Source organism: Oryzias latipes, chromosome 20, assembly GCF_053564925.1.
Source record: "Oryzias latipes strain Hd-rR chromosome 20, Olatipes_Hd-rR_3.1".
Classification (NCBI taxonomy): Eukaryota; Metazoa; Chordata; class Actinopteri; order Beloniformes; family Adrianichthyidae; genus Oryzias; species Oryzias latipes.
In genome coordinates, this window is record NC_136256.1 from 23802913 (window position 1) to 23815098 (window position 12186).

General features: G+C 39.6%; 1 protein-coding gene across 1 annotated transcript in view; it reads right to left on the reverse strand.

Moving 5' to 3' along the window:
* Positions 1–287: 287 nt before the first annotated feature.
* lmbr1 (limb development membrane protein 1) overlaps positions 288–12186 on the reverse strand; it is a 35562-nt gene continuing 23663 nt past the window's right edge. The window contains exons 11-17 of the mRNA XM_023949893.2: positions 11763–11839; positions 11207–11284; positions 8207–8280; positions 7866–7956; positions 7133–7199; positions 2726–2887; positions 288–2368 (exon numbers count right to left, since the gene is read on the reverse strand). Of these exons, the coding sequence (XP_023805661.1) occupies positions 2283–2368; positions 2726–2887; positions 7133–7199; positions 7866–7956; positions 8207–8280; positions 11207–11284; positions 11763–11839 (635 nt within the window). The 3' untranslated portion in view covers positions 288–2282. The remainder of the gene's footprint in view (positions 2369–2725; positions 2888–7132; positions 7200–7865; positions 7957–8206; positions 8281–11206; positions 11285–11762; positions 11840–12186) is intronic.

Sequence of the window (12186 nt, forward strand, 5' to 3'; positions counted from 1 at the left end):
TCGTGAGGGGGAAAAATACACACCCCTACTGCAGACACTTAAAGGAATAAAAGTCAATAAATTTGTAATTTGCTTCAGTTTTTCTTTGTGATAAAATTTGAGGTTGATTTCTAACGTCATTTAGGCGATCACTGAATTTTTGTCTTCCTCATATTTAAAAGATAAACAAATGGATACCACTTGGTTTTAAAAGCTAGAGTGAAGTTTAGAAGCTTAGAAATGTGCAACTCTCTCATTTAACCGTTACAAAAGAGATTGCTGTCACCCATCCCATAATGCCACACTAATAAATGCCTACTTTTTATTTGCAAACACACAAACATCAAAAACATTTCAGAAACAATTAAAAAAATACCTTCATTATACATGTATGAAAAAATGACATGCAGTTTTACAGACAGAAGACAGAAATAAAAGCTTCAGGTGGAGCTTGGAGTTCACTGGACCCCACCACCCGCTCACAAATACACATCAACGCTCCACAGAACACCAAAAAGGATTTCTTTTAAATGATCCATTTTTTTTTCCAGATTACAAAGAATTTCTTTGTCTTTAAGCACAATTATTGTGGAATATTTTGAGTTTAGGGCAGTTTAACTCATCCAGAAGACATGGAAGCCCTTCGACTTTAGTTACCAGATTACAGCTCTAACTCCTTGAAGAATCACTCCCCCTGATTTTTTTTATTATTATTTAAATATTTATTTAGGTGCTAATGAATCGGGTGAAGGCATAACACAAAATACCATAAGGTGCACTCACTTATGACATCTTAAAAAAAATTTGAAATGGTATGAGACAAACCTTAATAAGGACTTTTTTTTTTTTTTTAAAGACTCCAGTTTTTTTGACAGAAAATGCAGACAGATTTAATGTAAAACATTTAAAAGTGTATGCAAGTTTGGTTTTTCTTCCTTTTTCAGCCCTAGAAACGCATCTCTTCAGTCACGGTTAAAACACACACGACAAACTGGCTAATAACTGAGAAAAACAGAACTCAAAAAGTGACCTCCAGCTCATTTCAGATTCAAGCGGTAGGAAGATGATCACAGTGGAAGCATCAAGAAAACGTAGATGTGCATAAACTTTACAGGTGAACAAACTGTTGAGAGGTTTGTCTTTAAGGCATTCAAGGCGGTTCTGAATGTGTAAAGGAAGATGATGCCGCGAGACCCCAACTTGAAAAGGGGCCTGAGTCACCAAGTTTTAGTTTTTTTTTAAGCTGGCTCTAATGGTGAATGTTTCTGACATTATGAAGACCTTTGCACACTTGCATAAGATTTTGGTGGTTTGTGTTGCAGAAAAACAAACCCTCCAATGCATTCGCACACTAACAAAGACAAACTGGAGGTATGAAAACAGCATATTTACATGTAAATCCATTTTACAAACGTAACAACGCTCTGCGCCCGGTCAGTTTTTCTGGGACAACCCAACGTGTAATGACATTTACAAAATACTACTAAAAACAGGAATATCATATCACCCTTCAAATAAAATGACATTTTCATTTAAACATACTTGCATAAAACCAGATTAAAACCTGAATTCTCAGAAGAACCTCATTTTGAGGTCCACCAATTAAAATGCCAACAAAATGTACATTTCTTATAGATATTTAATTTGATTTTCATCAATGGATATGAATGTATATTACAAAATGTCTCGATTTTAATCGAAAACAAAAACATTTTTTTCACATTTTAAACACCAAACATTCAAAATAATGCACAGTCATCCCGCCTGAATCCATTTCAGACAGAAAAATGACATCTGAATAGACTGATTGTAATGGTGTATTTAGGTTCCACAGCACAGAAACAGATTAAGACTTAAGACGGTAAACCAAGCAGAGAGGAGATTCATTTCTTTTGCTGATGACTGCCACAGCGGTGTAAACATTTCAAAATAAAACCAGCTGACGATGGCGAGGAGACGCGTGCCTCTGAAGCAGGGGATGGGTGGTCTGGAAGTCACAGTCGTGGGTTGAGGTCAGCATCAAGGTGACTGCAGTGACAGTCTGTTTCACTCCTCGGTCTCGGCGCCGGCTAACTTCCATCAGAGACGCAGAGGATGGAATGTCACGAAGCTAAATTGCTCTCAGCTTCCACCTGAAGCAACAGTTAAAACTGCCTCCATTTCTTGTTTTTTTTTTTTTTTTCTTTAAAGATTTCTTCCAATGCTTTTCAGCAGTTTGGCGCTACAGTCAAAATCTCCCTTTGGCTTTACTAATGTGTGTGTGCGTGCGAGAAGTGCAAGACGGCGAGGATCTCTCGGCCCTTTCACAGAGTTTTCTGATGCCCATTGGCCGAGAGCTTCCCTGATTCAGGGTCCGTGGGGCTGTATGACAGTTGCAGTTTATCCAGACCTGGACAATAGGAGACGAGACAGAAAAATCTCATTAAGATTCAGTCTTTCATTTAGACAGATGTACTGATGTTTTTTTCCCTCTTTTCTGTGCCTTTGTCTGACATTTCTATCCCTGTCCCTGACTTCAGGGGCAGCACTAAACCACTACAAGCCACAAAACAAAATCTAACTCCAAACATCTCTAAAGAGAGGAAGGGAAGCTCCTCAAGCTTCAGATCATATTTAATGGAGCTGAAATTGGGAGGAAATTAGGTAAAAATGTGTTAATGCCAGAAATAATTCAACACACAAACTACATTAAAGGTGTCAGATACCAAGGAAGTTTTAAGGAATCAAAAAGAAACAAAAAAATTACCCAAGGCTTTTAGGAGCTCCTCTCGTATCGCAGAGGTGAATTTCCTCACAAGACAAAGAGTCGTCACGACAGCAAACAGCAGGTTGTATGAAAGGACGATGTAAAAGTTTCCCAGCCAATTGAATCTCCCGAAGTCTCCCAAAAGATCAAACCTAGTCATACCTGTGAAGAGAAGAAGAGTGATGAGGCAAGAAATCAGGCTTCAGACGGTTTAGCCAATTCTGTGAGAGTCATTTCCCTTCATGAAAAAGAAAAAATCCAACCAAAAATGTGTTTTGTTACAAATATCCATCCAGCTTTAAAGTCCAATCATCTTTTGAGCTATTTTCTCAGCGTTCCTAGTGGTTTTTTAATTATAATTATACCATGGTCCGGTTGAACTCTATTCTGATTGGCTGCTGGGTGTGCATTAAAACCTGATAACCGCACGGTGAAAAAAGAAGTTCCGGTCACCTAGCTTGAATGTTTCGTATCACTGCGCCGGCTTCTTTTGCTTCATCATCTGGACAAAAACAAGCAGTAAGAGGTGAACTTTCTCTCTGAACTGCTGCTTTATTCAACCCATCGGATAGATCAGCATATATCTATATCTATATCTATATCTATATCTATATGTGATGCGACGTCCGCTTTTTGTCAGAAAAGCAATCCAAATCGGGGGAAAAAAGAACGAATTAAGGACTAAAAACTGCTTAATGTGTATTGCTTTTGTGAGTGACCATGGTATAAGCGGGTTAATGGCCTTCGAAGTGTGTTTTAGTACTTTTTAACGCGCTTTGCGTTGGACGGTTCAGGCTTCGACCGCGTGCGTTAAAAAGTGATAACGAAAATATGATTTAACAAATGTATACTTGCATAATAATTGCTTTATTTGCAGAATAAAATGAATATAAATAAGGCTTTAAATCCTCTTTAGTTTCCATGATTTCTAACCGTTTCACTCTGTCAGACCGTCTATGCAGACGTCACAATAAAATTAACTGAAGAAGGCCCGAGTCTCTGGACACTACTTCACAATCTCTTCCGTCAATTACATTGAGCTATCAATTCAGTGTCTGCAGAGACGTCTTTCCAGCCGCAGTAAGCAGTTTGGCAAGCATCAGGGACCTTTAACAAAATTGCCTGTGAAGAGTCAGGAACAGAAATGAAGGAGACCCCAGTCGATACAGCTATCCACTTAAGTCTGCCCAAATTTGTTTCTAATGCCAAAGGTTTTGATCTTGATTTGGCAATTTGTGAGAATTTAATTGGAGGTTTAAAAAAAAAAAAAATCTTCCAAATGTCACAGGCATATTAAACAGCTGGCAGCAAGCAATGAACGTCCTCAAAGTGCTCTTTATCTGATCAATGGAGGAGAACATGATGTTTGATCCTGGTTTTTTAGGAAAGTTTATCATCTGTTCCAAGTTTGTGCTGTTGACTTAATGCTCAAATTAGATGCAATTCCACAGCCCAAACTTGATTGCATTTTTTTTAAACGTAATATTTTATATCTAATAAATGTACTATCAGGTGGCAGTGGGTCAGGACCTGGATTTAACTGAGCAAACCGGTCCAAGACTTTTTTAGAACTTTAAAACTACTGATGCGTTTCAGACAATGACTGTATACAGGAACTGGACTGAGTGGCCCCTCCGCCTGCCAGTCCAAATACGAAGAATCCACTGGCTCCAAGAAGCCAAAATCCCATAAACTTCTCCTGAAATAAAAAACAGCTCTTACTGAGTCATTCCATTTGTCAGGATAACCACTCTTGTTCTGATACTTGTTTGTTAACATGTTCCTGCTGATCCTAAAATTTTTTCATGATATTTCATGATAAGTTATTCAAGTTTTAAACTGACCAATCAGAAGCCTCAATAAAAGTAGGAGGTGCCTGCTGACCCCATGTGGAATATTCAAATTTTTCACAGATTCTCCAGAGCCCGCTTTTAAGTGGTGAGGGTGTAGACTTCTAACAAGCTCACTCCTGATTGGCGAGAGTGGTTGCCATAGAAACTTTGACTCAGACTGACCGGACCACTGCTTCCTTACAAGGCGTATCATGATTCTAGAGCGAAAAAACCGAGCCATGTGTTACACCAAAAAACCAAATTGTGTGGAAAGTGAAATGTTGCATCCTTAATGCATACATTCTGTTTACGTACATTAAAATGGTCAAACATTTGTTGTGCTAAATTTAAAAAGTATTTATTTATTGTTACATTACATGACACCAGTATGAGCCAACTGAAAGTTTTTTCTCAATCGTTACTCGCTTATAAGCAAATAAAAAAAAAATATTTTTCTAAATATTAAACAAAACGGTGGCCCAAAAATCGAAGGTCAAACCGATTCACGGGGAAAGTGAATCGTTGCATCTCTACTGTTTACTGATGATGTCTGGCTTCAACATGGTGGTGTTCCATTTAAAAAAAAAAAAACTCTTTGATTGGAGCCAGAAGTCATTAATTTTCCCTGGGTGGGGGTCAAACTCGGTCCTGTTCTCATTTACAGTCAGTAGTCTTGGTCTATGAATTTAGAACTTTGTGTTCTTTGTTCCGCAGCCAGCGTTTGCATTTGTGTGGTTTGGTGACCCATTCTCGTGTATTATTTTCTATTTTCTATTCTTCTTCTCAAACTAATTTTCAAAACGAAAAAATCTGAAAAATTCTTGTTTCACACTGTGTATATAATATAAGGCTATAAAGGATAAGAATCAAAGCAATATAGTCTCCAAAGAGGTTACTTTTCATCTGAACTTCACAGCCTTTTGGGGCACTGGTTGGAATAAAATTTTTTCTTTTTAACTATTAAATGAAGCTGTTCAGTGTGCTAAAGTTTCTTACAGTTTCTCATTTTTCCCCCCTCATCTTCTCACACACAAATCCCATCAACACTCAAAACCCTCTCTTGTCTCTTTCTGTCACACTCGACTCTCATATCTTTTTTTTTTTGTTGCTTTTCTAGGAGGCCCTTTCTCTTCACTGCTGTCTCATGCATCTATTCCTTTCATTTATTCAGCGTCACAAAGCAGAACCTGTTGATATTTTGTAAAGCTCCCAGTGACTCACAACATGCTTGCTCTGTCTCATTCCTGCACTCTGTTGGCTCTTCTCACACTCAAGAGTAGCACTATTTAAACAGCTGGGCTCTGCACTCCGCATGTTTATCAGAGCCATTGTGATTGAACCGCCGCTGTCATTTTTCCACTTTCTGTCTGATGTCACTACGGGAAATTGAAGGAGAATTCAACTGAGATGACCTGATGGTGACAGTTCTGAGATGCAGCCTTTGCACTCAAGTGTTTGGCAAAGAGGCATTTGACATTAATGGCTTCATAGAGTGTCAAAGCAGCGACATTGAAAAATACTAGTTCATTTTCCGTGAATGTTCTTTGTAGCTTCATTTAAATGTGTTTGTAACTGAAGCGAGAGATGAAAATCATCAGTTAAGGTTACTGCCAAATAATTGTACATAAATAAGTGTAAATAATTATATTATTTGTTTCACATTATAAAAAATTCATTTTTTTTCTCTAAAGTTCATCCAAATCATAACATTTTTGAGCTAAGATTTTAAAATTAAAATTTGAACATTAATTAAAAGTGCGTTAATTGGGAGCCAGTTTAGCTCGTGCTGGTTTGCGGCGCCTTCCATCCGTGAAACCAGAGTTCGACTCCGGGCTGCTCCCTGTTCCCTTCTCTACCTCTGCCGGTTCCAAGCCCGGTTTGAGAAGGTTGCGTCAGGAAGGGCATCCGGCGTAAAACATTGCCAAATTTACCATGCGACTTGTTCGCTGTGGCGACCCCTGATGGGAGAAGCCGAAAGTGGAAGAAGAATTAAAAGTGCGTTAATTCTTACACTGCACACTTCGCAGGCCATTATCCCACTTATACCATGGTCACTTACAAAAGAAATAAACATTCAAACAGTTTATTCTTGTTATTTTTTCTGTTAGGATCTCTTTTTTTTTCCACAAAAAGCAGACCATTTGTTACATGTGACCTTCATTCTCGAGTGCAGCAGCAAAGGAAAGCGATATATATGCTGGCCGTCATGATGGGTTAAATAAAGCATCAGCTCAGAGAGAGAGTTCACCTCTTACCACTTGTTTTTGTTCAGATGATGAAGCAAAAGTTTGTTTTAAAGAAGCCTTCGCAGTAACATAGAGCATTTAGGCCACGTGACCGGAGTTTCTTTTTAGGCGTGCGGTTATCACTGAGCATTATCACTCTTTAATCCACACCCAGCAGCCAATCAGAATCAAGAATTCACCTGGACCATGGTATATTCAACATTAACCAAAGTGGACTGGGCTGAAGCATCATGCTTATCAAAGCCCATCCAAAGATGAAATATACATCTTTAATTCCATCTTTTGTAGAATGTAAAGAATGTAAAATATCCCAGCATAGTAAGACTCACCCAAAGTTCTGGACATCACAGGTAGGGCTGAACTCAGAACCAAGATGGACACACAGCAACCAATTATCTAAAAGTAGGATTTATAAAAAAGAAAAAGAAAAAATGGCTTATTTCAGATTTCAGTTTCAATAAAATAATTGATATTTTAATGGAGACTCCCAGGGACTGAGAAAAATAATAACTCCAAGCAGTGAATGTGTGATGTGCACAACTGTTACCACATAAAATAATTACAGGCAGTGAAGCTGCTCATTACAAGGTTCTTTCTATTATCCCCTCAAATCCTTTCACTGGGGCGTCATGGCTAGTTAACAAGCTGCACCACTCCCAAACTCATTATCAAGTGAAAAGGTGCCACTATGGGCTGAACAGGACACACATCTTTTACCCCCTCCCTCCTCGCCTCCCCCTCCCACACTCAATTCTCCCTCTGATGTGCAAGAAAGGAGCATGCACTTTGTCAGTGTTGACGCAAGCCACAAACAAATATTGGACAGATCAACTAAAGCCATTGAAGGGCCCCGGGGAAAACATTAGTGAGCTGTAGGAGCTCTGAATTCAGATGAGGAGGTGCTGGAGAACTAGACAAAAGGGGCAAAAAAAGGAAGATAAAAAAAAAAGAGGAAATGGATTAAATGGGGGGAGGGGGGCAATCACATCAGCACCTTAGGAGCAGTTTCAGCATTCTTTCCCCTGCTTTAGCACACACCCTGTCCTTACATCCCATCTTTACCGTTGTCATGGTTGTGTCATCCTTCCGGGGAGTGAGTCCTTCAAAGACGCGTAGGCTGTAGAAGCCGACTACAGAAGACACCATCAAGTAACTGTTTAGCAAACCAATCAAGGACCGAAAACACTTTGCAGCCGTCAGAGTTTCATTGAGCAACCATGTCCTGGAACCTAACCTTTTCAGCTTCAATAAAAGGTGACGAAATACCAAAACGTGCTTTCCGGAATGGTGTCCGGCTGAGCTATACCCCCCCCGAGTAAACAAAGCTGCCTCCACAATGTTGCTCTTGCTCGTGGAGCATGCTACTCTGGCCACAGACAAAGGACAGGACACTTTAAGGATACAACATGAGGATGATCTCCAGCACGGCCTGAGCCACTCCAAAGGTGGACAAAGAAGCGTTTCCAATTCCCCGATCCTGAAAGATGGAGACACAAATGTAATTTATCACAATAAATCCCCAAACATTAATCATAATTTTTTTTGAAGTCACAAGAAATATGAAAAGAAATGTCGGTGCTGTGTGCAGCTGCAACTACAGACATCCAACAAAGAATTTTCGCCACTTGGAAGACAGAATTAAATGGACTAAGTAATGAATGGAAAGAGATGAAAGAGGCTCTTTGGAAATCACTGTTGATCATTCTATATGTGGACAGGTGTTCAAACAAAAACAGCTCATTACTAACAGGGGTGTACAGGCTGACAGCATGCCAACAACACACACAGGGGAAAAAAAAACAACTAAACAAATGCATAAGTACATAAACTAGATTCACTCCACCCCTTAAGCCCTCCTTTCTTTTTCTAAACCCTGAGATGAAGTGAGGCATGAAAAGACGTAAATCTGTTCAGCGTGTTTTGTCAAATGACAAATTCTGACTTTAGTCACACTTGGCGCCGGAATTGAAACTCTTAAAACATGGAAGAAATCATCTGCGTTGACTTTTTTCAATTACATGCAAAACAAAAATAAAATATCTCTACAAACGTAATGTGAGAATAAAACCGGAAACAAGTTTTAGTACAAAACTGGGTTGCTTCATTTTTTATTGGGATTTGGAGTTCCTGTGTTATATAAGAGAATGAACAAACGCCAGGCAGGCTGTTTGACGCCTATACGAGGGTGCTAGAACATATAAGATAACACATAAGAACACATAAGATACCAGTTTGTTGTTTAGTCATCATGATGAGTCGGTCAGGGGTTTTGTTTGTACCAAAGTAAACTACCTTTTGTACAGTTGTGGTCCACAGAGCTGATGATTCTACTTTATTTCTTTAATATCAAAAATGAAAGTAGACACATCAACAGATGATGCGAAAATTGTCTACAATGATCTTGAATGGAATTAAAACAACGTTAGTTATTATAAATGTGCTTGGTTTGGTGTTTTGTTTGATGTACATAAGTGCTTCAGAAATAAGGTGAATTATCATTCAGATGGTATAATGTGTCAGATTTAATTATACTGCATTTTGCATTGAATCTTTTTTACTTTAGATATAAAAATGAAACGAGAGGTGAATGGAGCATACAGTAACTGTTCGTCATGGTGTAAAGGAAGTGCCTGATGCTATGGGGAGCTGGCGATGGATCAACTGGAGGATCAACTGGGCTTTCAACGAAACAACAAACATATTTGAAAATACACTTCTCTTTCCACAGGAAGAAACACACTAAAAATAACCAAGACCTTAAGGTCTACAAGGCCTCCTTCTGCATATTAAATGTCAATTCATGATGGAGCAATAATGAAACATAAGTGTCTGTAGCCTGTTTACAGCTTGTTCAGGACATCTAAAAATAGGAGAATATTACAAGTATTAGTACTGGACAATGACTACAATTTTAAATTATACGATTAAAGCCTCAAAAACAAATTTCCACGCCTTTGGGACTCTAAACAAACGTTGGATTTCAAAAGACCAAAGTTCAAAGATGACAGATATACCACTTAGTTGTTTGTGTGCGTTTAAGAAAGAGCATTTCAAGTGGAGATGGAATCACCATCAGCCTCTGTAATTGGGCCTTTTACAACATATAATGTCAAGTGTGATGGGAACTGAAGGGATTGGCCTGCATTAACATTTTTATAGTTTCGGCCTGCGCCTGTTCATAAAGCTGTAAAGCTGTGTCGTTTAACAGAATCGGCACAGCTTTGTCGTTTTACGCGCTTGCTCTTCCTCCTCGTCTGTCCACATTCCTTATCCTCCTCCCTGAAGCTGACGGGACACTCGTCAGGGCGACGAAAACTGCAGAAGGACGCTTAGCTGGAAAGGAAGACAAACACTGGCAGTGCCGTTTCTTTGTACTCGCCATCCATGACAATCGATGTTTCAGGGCCTAATTTGACTTTCCCACAGTCTGTGGTCTGCTGGGGTTCTGTCCGCACGTCAAAGTCAGACACCCTCTGCTTCTGCAAACGCCTTTCTTTACACAGAGCTGATGCTCTTCCTGATGCTGGACAGAAGGGAAATTTTGTGCCAGAGGGCAGCATGAAAGCTGAAGAGCAAATTAAAAAAAAAAAAACAAATAGCAAAAGATGGATTTTATATTAGTATTGATTGTAGTAGAGGACTATGCCCCACTCCTGTGAGATCATACGTGTGGCATCCATCCAACTTGAGAAACCATTTAGTGAATACAACACATCATGAGCGATGACAGCGTCAAGCTACATGACAGGCATAATTTGGGGGATTTTCTGGGATGCGCAATAGCTCAACAAAACATCTCTGCTCGATAAAATAATTGGAATGAGGAGGACAGCACTGTCAGACGCAAAATAAGATGTAGGAGAAATGGGATATCTTACATTGCTCCTTTCCAGACAAGAATGCAACCTCAAACGTGCACGCTCATGCAGGAGTTCACACACCTCCATTGCTGCCTTTTAGGATGAGATTCAGGGGGCTTAAAACAGCATGTTTGATAAAGATGAGCCACTTGGGTTCCACACTTAGCCTGCTTCCCTGTTAAAGCCCCTCACTTGGCCTTATATGCCTTGCAGGAGTGAGGGAAAGCGGCCTATTCAATCACTGTGGGCACATGACACGTAGCAAGCTCATTGAGTCTGCACCCTGTGAAATGACTTTGAATGAGCTTTCTAAACAAAACCAGCGGTTTCAGCCCGATTATCATCTCAACAAGCCTTTTCTTCCAACATGCACCTGAGCATATCCGGAATTTGATTTATGCCTCTGCCAGGAACATGACAGGTCTGATAGGCAAGCACCTCTGCAGTTTACATTTGACGTATGTGTGTGTCTGTGTGTGTCTGTGTGTGTGAGACAAAGACAGGAAGAGCTGAAAATGGTCTGCAGTTGGAAAGGCAGCTTACTGTGGATCCCTTGGGCATGGCAGTCTCATCCACTAGAAGGTAGAGGATATTCAGTGCCACCATAATAACAGAGATCGTCTGCAGACACAAAGGAAGACAAAGATTTGTTTACACATAGCATAATTACAAAAAAGATTGACCCAATCCGCCAAGTTTCCGGCATCACCATTCATTGAATTTGCAGATGCTTTGCTGAGTCACAAGTATAGTAAAGCATAATAACCATTTTGTGACGGTAAAGCACTCCAAATTAAAGTCCCTAATGCGAGGAAGAAGGAGACTCGTGCCTCACACATGGCCTCAGTGCCTTATCTAACACTAGCAGATGACATAAACTGTATTCCCACACTGTAATTTATTGAAAATCACAGTTGTTGCTACTTTACCTCTGCGTCTTAAACAGCTATTACATTAAAGTCGTTTCCCCACCCTTTCCTTCGGTGGGAAAAAACGGCGAGTTTAAAAGCACGGCGTTAGTTAAAGCCACCAGCAGCCAGACTGTGTACGCCATTGGCAAACAATATGAACTTAATGGCAGGTCAGTCTCGGCGCTTACCGTTCCTGCAAGCAGGATCAACATCACCATGGGATACAGCAAGTTCTTCTCCCATCCTGATGCTTTCTTTCTTCTCTCTGAGAAAAGCAAAATCCATGAAAAAAACAAAAAAAACACCCAAGCCCTGATGATGATGAATGAAACTCCTCCAAAAACAAAACCATCCCCACTTGTAGTTAAAAATGAAACACTTTTAATTAAAGATGAGTGCTGACACTGCAAGCCTTCTGGCTTTATTTATAGAGTTTGTACCACTTGTTTTGGTTAAACAAATGGTGGATTTGTGTAGCAGACACATCTCACCTCTTATCACAACACCACCTCCTCCAGGTAGTACCTTCAAAAACCATGCTCCTCTATAATTTACTCACTATCCTCTTAATTAATGGAAAGAGTCATGAAAGTTGGTTAAAAAGGAATCAAA